The 15,475-nt window shown below is 35.0% G+C and overlaps 2 protein-coding genes across 4 annotated transcripts in view; one reads left to right on the top strand and one right to left on the bottom strand.

Moving 5' to 3' along the window:
• The window catches only part of LOC105839284, a 224,563-nt gene that overhangs the window by 51,789 nt on the left and 157,299 nt on the right, over positions 1-15,475 (bottom strand). For all 3 annotated transcript variants that reach the window (XR_001139286.3, XM_012685479.3, XM_036289894.1), the window contains one exon: positions 2,964-3,487. Coding sequence is in view for 2 of the 3 variants with exons in the window: in XM_012685479.3 (XP_012540933.1) it covers positions 2,964-3,487 (524 nt within the window). In the remaining variant the exon portion in view is untranslated. The remainder of the gene's footprint in view (positions 1-2,963; positions 3,488-15,475) is intronic.
• Positions 8,847-14,213, top strand: LOC118646617. The gene is made up of 2 exons (XM_036289895.1): positions 8,847-9,126; positions 9,455-14,213. The coding sequence occupies exons 1-2, from the start codon at positions 8,957-8,959 to the stop codon at positions 9,888-9,890; spliced, it is 606 nt and encodes a 201-aa protein (XP_036145788.1). The 5' UTR covers positions 8,847-8,956; the 3' UTR covers positions 9,891-14,213.

The following is a 15,475-nucleotide window of genomic DNA, read 5'->3' as shown; positions in this document are numbered from 1 at the left end:
TTATTTCTTTATTTAATAAATGTTTGGAAATTGTGCATTTAGTCGTTTACGAATCGTTATCATTGACATTCTGCAACGTGTTGTTAAATAATCGTCAGTATATATATTATTTTATTTTAATACTGTATATATATTCCTAATTCTAATAGAGAGCACAACAAGAATATAACTATTAGACTGAATACAATTTTACAACATTTTATTTACAAAATAATAACAATCAGTAAGAGTTAATTTAAAAAATTGTCACTTTTCTATTTGCATTAAATCACAGAATTATTTATGAATAATTTGTTTTAGATTATATATTAATGTAATTGTGATATTAATATAAGCGCGCGCACACACACACACACACACACACATTTAATGTATAAAAAAATAAAAAATTTATTTGATTTTTATTTTAAAAATATGCCGGTCTTATAACGTAATTATGTTAACGAGCGAGACAATAATAAAATCGAACAAAGTGATAATAAAAGCATGCAAGGATCAATCCAATCATGGATCTTCGAGATTATTTTGCATGATAACTTTGTGTTATCGCAAGGACATTTCGTACACAATAGCACGGAACGGGACCAACATTATACAGATACGCGTTACTCCTTGGCCCTAACGTGAACATTGGTTACGTAGTACATGTCCACGTCGTTAATATCATGAGGGCGCTAAAGGACATCTAAAACCTGGCTGTGTCAACTCTCAACCTCTTGTGGTATAAGTTACCCCCTCCACGGCCAAAACGTGGTACCAGATCTGGAAATCTGGCAAGCCTGCTACAAAGTAACCCCACTCTATCGACAGAGTGGAAGAGTGGCGTACACGTGAGCAGGCTGCGCGGCGCTGATGCGCGGTAGGACGCATAGTGGGGGAATAGATTTCCCCTTCGGTGAGACAATGAAAAAGGCATTGAGGGAAAACGCAATAAATCGGAGAGTGGCATTGCGGAGCTTCTACTGTATTATTTTGGCAAAAAAGCCTCCTATCGCTAGACAGACCCAGTGAAAAGCCAACTTTTATTTTTAATCTATCTCCAACAACCGTGACAAAAGAGTAGGTAACAAAAGCAGACGACAAACGCGCCTTGGTCATTCTGCAAGAAAGGAAACAGGCGAGCGATAAAAATACGCAATCGCAATCGTAACCTTTTTAAAGTACCGAGTCCCACGTATATAAGGCCAAATTTCTCGGAATAAAGATCACTTCGATATCCACTTCGATATACACAGCTTGATTTAACTTCCGTTCTTTTCTGGCAAAACCGAGATATACGTCCAAAGTAAGCATCTTTACCCATGCCAAGAATTCTTCAGCATAGCCGTTCGGCTACCGTCGCTCCTAGTAATAATAATCGGCAACAGTGAAGACAGGGTAAAAAAAATCTCTACTGCTGCCTTCTCATTTGTCATCAAACGCATACATTCCGTCACGCTACGAACATCAACGGACGAATCTGAGAGGTAAAATGTCTTTGTTTCCTCCAAAAATTTCCAACAATCGCCCAGGCTCCGCTCTCTTCTCAATTCATGATGAGAAGCACGGGAATCAAGCGTCTTGATTTTCGCTGACGGTCTCGGCTACCGTTAGACTTCTCACCAGTTCTATGCCTCCATCTTCGATATACAAAATGAACGACAAAATGCGTATAATAATTCATGAAAGGATAAAGGGAATTGAGATAAACGTAAAAGTCCCATATTATTTCGGGATATTCGCAATAATAACCGAGAGATTATTTTTCAAATTATACGAATAAAAGCGCGTCGAGGAAAGTGATCGAGTACTATAGCACGGTCCAATATATCAAGCATTGGCTGCTAGCGCCGAGGGAAAAGAAGAAACGCGCCGTTACCCGTGTTTCGCCTCTCCCCCTCGCAGTACCGTTCGTAACCAGTATTTCGAAAACGTCTCGACATTAATTACAAGGTTATGTTATAAAAAATAGGGTGTACCAATTTAAAAATTCAAAGAAACCTTTGCTTGATCTTGACGGTACTACTCAAAATCATATTAATATCAATAATCAGTACTGTGTAATACGTCACTTAAAACCCTACAATTTATATATATAACATTTTTTAATATACCGTTAACCCTACGAGATAATTGCGTGAATCGATTAAAATACGATCCTTGTATATAAATAAATGCACGCACACACACAGAGGCTAAAAATTTTGATAGAGGGCTTGCATAGAAGTAGAATGGATTAAACGGAAAAGTCTTCCACCATTTTATAATTTTCGCAAAGTTTGCATACAAGTTTGTTAAAGAGTTATTAATTTATAAAAATAGCCAAATATATCCGGTTTATCACCAAATGCGCACAGCAAGATAGAAACCGCCTAGTGAGAAGTACTTTCGCCAATAGACACGCGGAGATTTGTTTACAAGTAGCAATATTTATGTGAAAGTCATATATTTGCATTTGATGGTAAGCCGGATAAAATTGGCTATTTTTATAAAATAACAATTCGTTAACTATTGCAAAAATTGAAAAATGATAGAAGACTTTTCAATTCAGTTTAACACATTCTTTAAAAAGAAAAAAAATGTAAACTTCAACTTTTCTGTCTAAATTCAGATAAAAACAATTCAAATAAAAATTTTCATCAAAGTTGTTAAGAAAATGATCAAAGGTGTAAATTTATTAGAAAAAAATAAAATTTAAAAGTAAAATTTAAAAAATGTCCTTAATTGTTGATAAAATCTAAAAAAAAAACCACATTTTTAAAACTAAAAAGTCTCTAAAACTTGTCGATTTTCTCGGCTTTATTATTAAATAGGGTATTAAACATTTAAAAATTTTTATATTTAAAATCCTTTATTATATCAATATTTCTTGGTGTAAAATAATCATGCAAAGTCTTGCAGCTTTCATGACTGAGTGATTGTACGCATTTAGTAAGTTCTTCTACACTCTGATTCAGTGAATTCTACTTGTTTGAATTTATTACCTTTCCAACAAAACGAATCGTCATGCCTGGATTTCTGAGTGCTCACAAATTCCTGCACTCTTTTCTTTTGCGCATAACTTGACGAATCCCATATCCTCTTCTGTCCAATTGTCATGCACCTGCCGTAAGATTTATTATCGTTCGCGCGACTCGTTTCACTATCAGATCGGAGAGTAATGGTATTATCTTTGACGGATTGAGAAGGCGCATGTAAATGTGCATTCGTGTTCCTTGAATAAATGCACACGACATTGTTGTTCGGCACTTCATCGCCAATCTTGCCATAAATATTGCCGTCGAGCGAAAATGCATCGGTATTTAATTGTCTAATTTGCGCGCTATATGCCATGTCATCATTCAGGTTCCTGTGTTCCACATGTATGTGATCACCAAGCAAAGGCATCACGTGCGGAACCATTGATCTGTTTATTGTACTTTGTTGATGTTCCGCATTTTGCTGTGATGTCATGAAATCTTCTTGCGTAAAAAAACTTTGCGAATTGTCGAATCTTCTATCAACAGATCTAAACATGTAACAACAGATGTTATTAAATTGGATTCATAAACAATACTTATGCAACATAGAAAATATCCCGGTGAAACTTTTTCTTTCATACGAATTGAAACACTTTTCAAAAATATTATGAGAAAGTCCATACTTGGTTCAACGAAAAACGCCATTTGAAGACAAGTTTTTATCTGATTCGCGCAAGGGCAACCCCCACCATCTTACTGCTCGTGCTGATTGCCAATGCTAGCAACAAATAAGCAAGACCACCGGAATATTTGGCATGTTGATAGTTAAATACCGTCGAACGGCTCGGTTTCATATTACGAATACATTTTTTATTTTAATACTTAGTTAAATTAACGATGACAAAAGATTGGAATATATTAATAATATAATATTAATAAATATCATAAATGAAATAACATTAATAAATTGACAGTGCTGCAGTAAGATAATAGCCGTGGGCCTGAGTGCGCCATATATATGGTATCAATTATATAAACGTACAAACCTTATAAAAAAAATAAAAAGCATCGAGATAAGTACAACAAACGGAAAACAATTAGAATCGGCTACATAAAGTTTTGAGAAAAATTGCTAAAATGTGCAAATAAACGCGCAGAGGACGGGCACTGTGGGCCTCAATCACCCTATATATATTAGGTGTACAAATAAGTTTCCGCCGTTTGACAAAAGTTGGGCCACCAGTAAGTTATGGTTAAAATTGTCAGATGTAAAACGTCATTATCGTAAGGTTGGACATCTGTCAACAACATAACCTTAAAATATTAGTGAATTTTTATCAGTATAATATATTCTTTTGTGTGCGAAAATGTTTTGAGCCGAATAAGCATCATTTGCGGGAACTTTTGATTTACTTCTTCAATTTGAAGAAATCTGCAGCTGAGGCGCATCGATTGCTTGTACAAGCATATGGTGAGGCTGCCTTAAGTGAGAAAAGTTGTCGTGAGTGGTTTCAAGAGTTTGAAAACGGTGAATTTGACATCGAAGACAAAGAACGTAGCGGAAGACCGAAAGTGTACGAAAAGGCGGAATTGAAAGCATTATTGGATCAAGATTCGTGCCAAACGCAAGAACTTGCACTTACATTAGGGGTGACTCAACAAGCAATTTTATATCGGTTGAAATCATAAATGCCCAATTTTTGATAAAAAACGGCGGAAACTTATTTGTACACCTAATACATCATACAAACAAAATTACCTTTTTAAAAAGGCAAAAAAAGGCGCTAAGTGGTTTTTCCTTTGAAAAAAATTTTTTTTCTGAAAAAATAAATAGCATAGTTAAATAGAGATATTTATGCTGTAAAACTTTTGTATGAAATATTTTTTAATATTTTGTTTAGTTTGCGAGATATATCGAGAAAACGCAAAAATGTCTCAACTTTGAAGGGTGGTTTCACCCCTTCAAGCCGTTTTTGAACCAAAATAAAGAATTTCTAAATTATAAATGTATTTACCTCTTCTAAATTTATGCCGAGTTTCATTAAAATCAGAAAATTTTCCGTTTGGTCTTATAAACGATTTGAAGGAGTGAAACCACTTTTTTAAGGTTGAGATATTTTTATTTTTTCTCGATATATCTCGTAAACTAAACAAAATATAAAAAAATGTTTCATACAAAAGTTTTTCAGCCTAAATATTTCCATTTAACTACGCTGTTTATTTTTTGAAAAAAAATTTTTTTTAATTAATATAAATGTTTAATAAAATTGACTTTTATGTATATAGCATTTATAAAGTAATTATACTATGTGATACTACGTTTTATTTATATCATCTATGTGTATATTATGTATGTTATATATTATCTATGTCATAATACCATTTATATTATCTGCATCCCTGTATGTATTAGTTTTTATCTAACAGTTGCGCAATATTAGAGTAGTCACATTGCTTTCACAATGTTCATTCTGTCTACATCACATATTTCACATTCAAGTTCTATATTCGTCATGTCACGGTATGTATCATATATGAAATGGAAATCATGTATTAATAAAAGTTCGGTATCTTTATTAATGATATTACGCGTCACTTTCACATCAGTATCAAGTCTAACGTGTGCTTTATTAGTACATCAGTATCACATCTAACGTGTGTTTGATTTTTCTGTTAGATTGTTTTTAATTAAGCGAAGCATAATGTTACACATAAATGTTGCGAATGTTCTTAATATGTTAATTATTTTATTTCAAATTACACATATTCCACCACACCTATAAATAAAAGAGAAATAAAATTACGTGATGTGATAAAGGATATTATAACAAATGCAGTAAATGACTTATCATTTGATATACACACACATTTTGCTTTAAAATTTCAAAATTATTGGGAAGTGGATTTACCTGACATAAAATATGTAACAGATGAAGTGGAAGAATTTTTAGAAAATGATAATGATGATTATGAACCTGATAATAAAGATAATTGTGAACCAGAAGACGAAATTTTAAATAGTAGCTATAAAAGGAAAGCCGTCAAATATTGGAAAAGTGGAAAAAAAGGCCGATACTCTCTTTCAGGAGTGCAACGTCGCTTCAGAAAGGTGAAGTCCCTACTACAATTATCTTTTTTTTTTTTAATTCTTCCTTATCATCTGTTACATATTCTATGCCAGGTAAATTCACTTCCCAATAATTTTGAAATTCTAAAGCAGTATCAGTGTGTACTCCTCTTTCATTTATAGGCGTTGATGGAATATGTATAATTTGAAATAAAATAATTAACATATTAAGAACATTCGCAACATTTATGTGTAACATTATGCTTCGCTTAATTAAAAACAATCTAACAGAAAAATCAAGCACACGTTAGATGTGATACTGATGTACTGATCAAACACACGTTAGACTTGATACTGATGTGAAAAGGACGCGTAACATCATTAATAAAGATACCAAACTTTTATTAATACATGATTTCCATTTCATATATGATACATACCGTGACATGACAAATATAAAACTTGAATGTGAAATATGTGACGTAAATAGAATAAACACTGTGTGAAAGCAACGTGACATTCTAATATTGCGCAACTGTTAGATAAAATACAGGGATGCAGATAATATAAATGTATAGTATTGTAACATAGATAACATATAACATACATAATATACACATAGATGATATAAATAAAACGTAGTATAAAATAGTATAATTAGTTTATAAATGCTATACACATAAAAGTCAATTTTATTGAAAGGAGGATGTTAAAAAAGGTCGATTTTCCGACTATAAAAGGAACCCCAAATTTGAGTTCCAAGGATATCTATGAGGATATAATAATTGTTTTTATAATAATTATAAAAACAAAGAAGTAAAAAAACAAAATAAAAGTTTTTCAACAAAAAAAGTTTAAAAAATAGAGACAACAACCACCACGTCCTCGTTCGTGTCTCTGAGTTCGGCTGAGTGTGGTATTCGTGACAATATTTGACATTCTGCCACGCCATATTGAATCTGCCATTTGGAATTTCGGGATCCCGATATTGAAACATTATTAGCAATCTCAAAAACTATTGGATAAGTATTTAACCAGAAGCTGGTTTGACTGAAAATTCTTCCATGCCACAGACTCGACTTGTCTCTGGATAGACGCAATTTTTAATCAATTTGACAGATTTTCGACATTTTCCACAAGTCTCCAGAAAAAAAATTGCCATTTCCACTTCTTATACGGCTCATAGACATCCATGACTCAAACTTTTTGTTCCTTTTGTAGACGGAAAATTGACCTTTTTTAACATTCTCCTTTATTTTAATTAAATTTTTTTTCCCGAAAAATAAACAACGTAGTTAAATGGAGATATTTATGCTGTAAAACTTTTGTATGAAACATTTTTTTTATTTTGTTTAGTTTACAAGGTATATCGAGAAAAGGTAAAAATATCTCAACCTTGGAAGGGTGGTTTTACTTCTTCAAACCGTTTGTAAGACCAAACGAAAAATTTTCTGATTTTAATAAAACTTGGCATAAATGTAGAGGAAATAAATACATTAATTTAGAAATGTTTTATTTTGGTTCAAAAACGGCTTGAAGGGGTGAAAGCACGCTTCAAAGTTGAGACATTTTTGCATTTTCTCGATATATCTCGCAAACTAAACAAAATATAAACAAGTGTTTCATACAAAAGTTTTACAGCATAAATACCTCTATTTAACTATGCTATTTATTTTTTCAGAAATAAATGATAAAAATGTGATAAAATGTAATAAAAAAATGATATGATTATCATAAAGTTTTTTCCGTGTATTATAAGTCTATCACAAGGATTAATTTTATTAAAAATGTAAATATTCTAGTTATTTAATTTTTAATTAAAGATATAAAGTTAAAACAAACATTTTATTTGGTTGTCATTTCCATTTTAATCGATAAAATTTTCTAATGTTTTTTGAAGAAGCATGAATTTTGTTTCGAGCATATGATAACAACTTCTTTTAAAATTTATAATGACAGTTTACGGCGTTTAAGACTATCATCAAAAAAATATTTTTTATTAAAAATAATCATTATTTATTAAAAAAATAAATTTAGTAATCACTTCTTTAAGCATTAAAACTGATATTTTTTGTACACATGTATGTACACGTACACACATACTTTTTGTCGTTAAAAAATTTTATTTTCATTAAAAAAGATAAGAAACTATCATAACTCGAAGGGAGAATTTAGCGTTATGCGTCGCTTGTGCGTAGCCATTGTCACTTGTTGTAACAATTCCCCCCGCGCGCCTAGCAATCTCAAGGTTCAAGCGCTGGGGAGGGGCAGCCGCCGCGGCCGGGCGCTCAGCGCGCTTGCATTTGCCGGTAGGCCGGGCTAATACAGAAAATTTTACAAGTCACTAACTTGTTAACTATTGCAAAAAGGGAAAAACGGTAAAGGACTTTTCTGTTCAGTTTCATGCGCTCTACCTGCTCATGAACATTCCATAAAAAAATACCAGACACCCTGTATATATATATATATATGTATTAAAATATAACACATATGTCATATACATATATGTTCTATGTTTATAGTTCATGTTATATAAAATTAACAATTACGTGTTCTATGTATAAATTATTTATAAAAACTTTTTGGTTTTTAGACTTTTTGGTTTTTGGTTTATTGTTAGTTGTTGTGCATAGTTTTGATTTTTACTTTTTATTTGCATGTAATTTAGATGGAATTCATTCAAACTAAAAAGTCTACCAAACCAAATACCAAAAAGTCTAAAAATCAAAAAGTTTTCATAAATAATTTATACATAAAACACGTAATTGTCAATTTTATATAACATAAACTATAAACCAATATATGTATAAAACAATATATGTATAAAAAATTTATTGATTATATATTATATCCTAATATTTAATATTTATTTTATCAAAAGTTAAAATGATTCTTCTTTTTTTATACAAAACAATAGGCTAATTTCTAATTTCAGCTCACATTCTAGGCAATGAAACCTATTGCCAAAGGTTTAGATATCTTACAAGAAGATAAACATATTTTTATGGGATATTTATTGCCTATATTATTATCAATCAAAGAGCATTTAAATAAAAAACTAACTGAGGTGTTTTATGCAAAACCACTAGCGAATACTCTCCTAAAAGGTATTCACAAAAGGTTCGTTGTAACTTGTAATAATTATAAAATAATTAGACAAAGAATAGTATATAGATTAAAGGTTAGCATATTGTGCTTCATTAAAGTTAGAAAATTAAGCGATAACATTTGGTCTATTTTTACTTAATCGATAGTTTCATCATAAAACTTTCATGGGTATTTCAATTTAAAGTTCAGCAAATCTGTCACCAAATTGAATTTTTAATTGAAATATTTGTAAAACTATTCATAAAAAAAATTATCAAATATGCCCCATTAATTAATTTGATTGTTATTCCATTCTCCTCTTCATATCACATTACATAAAAAATATATCAATATTTTTCAGATTTTACAATCTTTATAAGTACAACGATTTGAGGATTGTTGCCTGCTTGATACCAGATTTTAAACACCACTGGATACAAAATACAAAATCTTTTTTAATCAAACTTTTAAAATCGATTGTTCAAAAGTTTAACTTTAATGATGCAGAAGTTCATACAAGTACACTCAAAGAACAGAAGGTCTTTCGCAAACCCGACAATTTTTTTATACTTCCTAACACGTTGGACCAGAATCAAAACAAAAATATGATAACTGATCATATTGTTCAAATCTACTTGTCGACTGATACATTTGCAACAAAAAAGGATTTTCCTAAGGCACTTAAACGTGCTTTTATAAAATATAATACCTCGATACCATCTTCAGCTCACGTTGAACGATTGTTCAGTGCAAGGGGGCTCATTTTTGACAATCTTCGAAATTTGATAAATGTCTGATAAAAATTTTGAAATGTTTTATTACTAAAACAAATATAATTCTTTGTTCACCAGTGAGTGTAAAAAACGACAGCAAGTGTAATAATTTAGTTCGACCTGACTGGCGACATATTTAATACAGCACGTTTCGACCGTGGATTTCGATCCTTTTCAAATGCGTTAAGACATCAATTTATGGTATATACAATTAGATTTTAAACAAATCTAAAATTTCGTGTAAGAAAAAGAAAAATATTATATAGAGGGCTGCCAAGAGTCGATACTATGATTCTCAACGGAAATTTTTTTTATGGATTTTCGGTTGTCCGTAACAACGTGGGAGGTTACCGTTTATACAATTCAGTTTTTTGTATGTGAAATCATTAGTGATATCGTTGTCACGCCAAGATTTAACCATACTATTCAATTTAGAAGTTATTCGGTTATTAAGGTCTTTGTTTAATTTCCGATACGTCATTTGATCGTTCAGCAATACGGTCATCTTATCAACGTATGTTTTTGTCTATGACAACGGTAACTTGCCCTTTATCTGCTTTCGTGACAAAGATATCATCGTTTTCCCTCAAAAACTTTCTACATTCATTAAACTTATTACTAATAAATCTATTGACATAACTTACATGTTTCGTTTTACCTAAAAAACGATATAAGTTGTGACGTGACAGCCGCAGGCTGCTGTCCGTCACAAGGTCCTTACGCATTAACATCACGCGGGCCCTGCATCCTCCCGCTCGGGAGCGGACGCAAAAGCGTGTTATCTCGTGTTTTTGTGTGTGATGTCCTACGTGCTGTCCGTTCGATTAATTATTAAGATTTTTGCGAGCGCTGTATCGCGGGTGCGGCAGAGATCGGTGGCTCTGGAGATCTCTCTGTAATTTTTGAACGTCTCGTCTCGACGGAGAACCTTCCCGGAGGTCGCAGAGTGAGGGGACATCGAGGGAGTAAAAGAAGACCCTTTCTAAGCGGGGGTCCGCAGGTAATGCCGCCCTTATCTTGCCTACCATTTGTGCCGTTTGAGAATTCCGATACTGCCGCCGAATCACGCTTTCAGAATCCAGCGACAGCGCGCGGAGCCGACATCCCGACGGGGCGACTGCAGACCCGATGCCGCATGAAGTCCGGCGGAAGGATTGCGACGGCTTATGATCAGCGAACGCCCCCGTCGAGGAAGAAATAACACCCTGATGGCGGAGGATGCGCCCGGCAAAGAGAGAAGAGACTGCCACGGAAGGAGGCGCCAGGATTCTTGTGCACGGGGCCCCTAATTATCGACCGCCGCGCTTGGATCGATCAGCCGGCGACAGCGTGTACACCGCGCTCTGTGCAAAAATCGATTTTCGGGAAATCAGCCAATAAGGGCCCGGAGTGCCGGAGGCAAAGTGGGGCGCGCCGCCGAGCGGCCCCCGCGAGATCCAGAATTCCTCACTCGTGCTGCGGACGTATTATATACTGTGCGTGTGTTCCGGAGTCCCGCGCCCAGATTTGTGAGAGAGGACGCAGGAGCCAAGATCATCCCGACCCGGAGGAGGCAAGCGAGAGAGAGGCGACGTGGTGAGACGAGCGTCAGAATACTGTAAAGCCACCGATTTCGCGGGTTGGGCGAGCCGCGGAAGAGTCGCGTAGTTACCGTTGTATTTTCCGACGTATTAAGTGAAGCCACGAGCTCGCAGAATTATCGGAGCATCGTTGTCTCGTCCGATCGCGCCCGCCCGCGTGATTTCGCTCCGTGCTGTGCATTTCGTGTTATCATTGCATTGCGTGTGCGTCCCGATCCGCAGCCGAGTCAATCGTAATTTCGTCCGGTAGTCGTATCACGAGTTATTCCCGTGTTGTAAATTGTCGCGCATTTGTAAGTTATCGTTAGTATTGTTTAATTTGGTCGATCGCATTTATGTCGCGAGTCCTTCGGTAATTGCGCTCTGGTAATAATTGATGTAGTCGTCTTGAACTGCCTGGTTGGCGAGTGACTAATAATTATCGCGCTTATTACTCGCGAGAATCTTTAGCGCGCGGAAGAACACGAGTCCGTCGCGTGCGCGGGCTCGAAGTTACTGTTCGTCCCGTTCGCCCTTGGCGAAGCCGTCATCCTATCGGGAGTTTGGCGTCCTCCAACGACGCCGGGTCAAGCGTAAACAAGCCGGAGAATTCCCGCGTACGCATAATAACCCGCTCGTTACGCATCCCGTTTTCGCGATATTCAATACCCAGCGGTCGTCAGCTGGTAACGCGCGCGAGTCATCGCCGCTCTACAGAGTCGTCTAACCTTGTAATATCTACGATCAAATACATTTGTTAATTTCTTTATTACATTTACATTGTGTAAATAATTCTCTCGCCTTCCCGATTCCATCCGCCCGCGCCGAACCTCCCCCTCTGCCATTTTAGGGCTGAGCAGCTGGATCTCGGAGCCGCTAACGCCCCGATCGCCTAACGAGCGCCCGTCTTTTCCGTGGTTTTATTACCGTAACGATAATTAGCGATTTGGTGCAAACAAAGTGGTACGCTTAACGTACCTGGCGCCCAACTGAGTATTGCATCGGGAAATTTCACGAAGACAGTCGCCCCGACACCCGGGCGGCTCCAGAGACGGAGGCGAAGTTGGCCGTCGCTCGCGAGCACGTTAAGGATACTGCAATTTGACTGCGTTTCGTCTACTACATTATCGGGTATCTTGTAAGTATTGTATTCTTAATTATACATATCAATGAATTGTAAATCGCCTAACGGTCTGCATCGGATCTTAATGATGGACATAATTCTTTTTATATTAAATTTAATTTTCTTAGCTTTATTTTAAACAGCGCGCCAACAGAATTCGTCAGACTTAAGATACAGTAACTAAGCTAAATTTCGATGCTCAAGCATATCTTACAATCCCCCTTTCCTACTTTCCCCGAAAAACGTGTGCAATTGAACGGTGTGCAACTAAACGGTGTGCAATCAAACGGTGTCCAATCGAACGATGTCCAATCGAATGGTACGCAACTGAACGGTGTCCAATCGAACGGTGTCCAATCGAACGGCGTTCAATTGAACGGTGCGCAATTAAACAGTGCGCAATGTTTCATGTCTAATAGCACGGTGGGCAATTGCAACGTGTTCAATTGTACTGTGCGCCACTCGACCTCTCCCCTTTTCGTAATAAAATCCAGTAGATTCAAGATTCTTCTTTTATTAGATGGCCAATATATTGGTTCCTCTATTGATATGGTTTAAAGATGTAATTTTTTAATAGTATTAAATAATTTACGGTCTTTTGGATTGTTTCTAATCCCTAGTGGGCGTGCTTGGCGTTGTAATCGCTACCCGCAATAAACTTGTTATTAAATATATTTAAAAAATGTTTATATTGTTCTTTTTAAATTTCATGTTTGAACTGTATATAGATTACACAGAGATTATTCCAATCATCCACTATATTTGTTGTATGTAGATGGATACAGCATGCTTGTATTTCATAATATTTAATATTGTTGCGAATAATAATACAGACTGAATCTTCATGAGTTGTTTCATCTGGATGCAATGTGAAAGATGTTAAGTATATGAGTACGTTGACATAGTTCTTAGTAAGGTATGTGTTTGAAATTGGCATTATGTCAATTTCATGTTTGTTTACAAAATATTTTAACTTCTGTAAATGGTTTGTGAATCCATTGACATTTTAAATTGCTATTTTAAGTAGCCTGGCCATTATGATAGTTTATAGATTAGCTGTTAATAAGTTTAACATTAGGGCTTTCAATACCGGTATCTTGGGATCCCGTAATACCGTGGTCCCGGTTGAATTAAGACTCTTTTTTTTTTTAATACCGTTATTATCTGTAATACCAATACCGGAATTACGGTATTATAAAAAATGTAATATAAAGATTCGAATTTACGCACGCTTCTTTGCCGTATCACTGTGACGTCAGCCGACGCAACTAGAGCTGCGTTACGTAAAGGTCCTTGCACAATACCAGGCAACAGGCAACATAGAAACAAGACATAAAAAAGAGAAAAAAAGAAGATTCTTTCTCTCTTTTAGTATTTCTATTCTTATTGCCTGTTGTCTAGCTTTGTGCAATGGGCTTAAGGCTGAAGTCCTACGGATGGAAATTGACAACGAAACGGAATGACACGGCCCATCACGGAATCGTTCTGATAGAGCTCTTTCAAACATTTCGTCGAAGCGGTCTCGTGATTGGTCGTGTCATTCCATTTTGTTGTCAATTTCCGTCTATGGGACTCTAACCTAAAGGCGCATATGCGAAAAATTAAAAACTGATTGATAAAAAATACGTATTTAATTTTATTCAGGGTTGGGTAAGTTACTTTTTTTTAAACTAAGTTAAGTTAAAATTAACAGTCTTGAAAATTTAACTTAGTTAAGATATAAGTTAATCTATAATAAAATTAATTGAGTTAAAAATTAAGTTAATTATAAAAAGTAGTTGAAAATTTAAAAGTTTATTTTAAATTTTATTTCACAGTCTTGTAACGGATAAATGACAGTACAAATAACGGAAATAACAAACATCACTTTATTTATTATACATTTTATTTAGAAACATACTTTACATTTTAATTACAAATACTTATTAAATTTTAGTAATAAAATTTGCATTACCGGTGTCTGTTAGTAAAATTGACTGTAAAAATACCGTTGTTGACATAATTAAGAATAATATTAGTACATTATTTCTAACCGACTGTAATATATTGTTACGCCCTTGCTCGTTTGATCAATCAGTTGTTCTGATCAATCGATATATTAATTTTCGTGAAAACCGTTGTCAACTGTCATGAGCTTGACAAAGCGAATAAACAATAAATTGTCTCTCGGTTTCGGATTTGGACAGTTGTGTGAATAACCGCTGGAATAAAGTCGCTTAATTTATAAGTGTTGTGTGTCTTTTTTCTTTCCGCGAGCGCGCGCGTAACAATATTAAACATATCAATGAGTTATAAATCGCCATTTTCTAAATATATTTAATAACAAGTTTATTGCGGGTAGCGATTACAACGCCAAGCACGCCCACTAGGGATTAGAAACAATCCAAAAGACCGTAAATTATTTAATACTATTAAAAAATTACATCTTTAAACCATATCAATAGAGGAACCAATATATTGGCCATCTAATAAAAGAAGAATCTTGAATCTACTGGATTTTATTACGAAAAGGGGAGAGGTCGAGTGGCGCACAGTACAATTGAACACGTTGCAATTGCCCACCGTGCTATTAGACACGAAACATTGCGCACCGTTTAATTGCGCACCGTTCAATTGGACGCCGTTCGATTGGACACCGTTCGATTGGACACCGTTTGATTGGACACAGTTCGATTGGATATCGTTCGATTGGACACCGTTCGATTGGACACCATTCAGTTGCACACCATTCGATTGGACACCGTTCGATTGGACACAGTTCGATTGGACACAGTTCGACTGCGCACTGTTCGATAGCGCACCGTTCGATTGCACACTGTTCAGTTGCACACCGTTCAGTTGCACACTGTTCAATTGCACACCGTTCAATCAAACGCATATTAAATATTCATACATTATATCTGCGTTTACAATGTGTACATGGGTTA

The sequence above is a fragment of the Monomorium pharaonis genome, chromosome 7 (genome assembly GCF_013373865.1).
Source record: "Monomorium pharaonis isolate MP-MQ-018 chromosome 7, ASM1337386v2, whole genome shotgun sequence".
Classification (NCBI taxonomy): domain Eukaryota; kingdom Metazoa; phylum Arthropoda; class Insecta; order Hymenoptera; family Formicidae; genus Monomorium; species Monomorium pharaonis.
Note: the sequence above shows the minus strand (reverse complement) of the source record. Positions and strands in the feature narration are given on the sequence as shown.

Excerpts from the sequence above, each read along its gene's own strand:
- LOC118646617 (XM_036289895.1), top strand. The coding sequence starts at position 8,957 with ATGAAACCTATTGCCAAAGGTTTAGATATCTTACAAGAAGATAAACAT. Across the intron at positions 9,127-9,454 it reads CTAAAAGGTATTCACAAAAG|ATTTTACAATCTTTATAAGT; the intron begins GTTCGTTGTAAC and ends AATATTTTTCAG.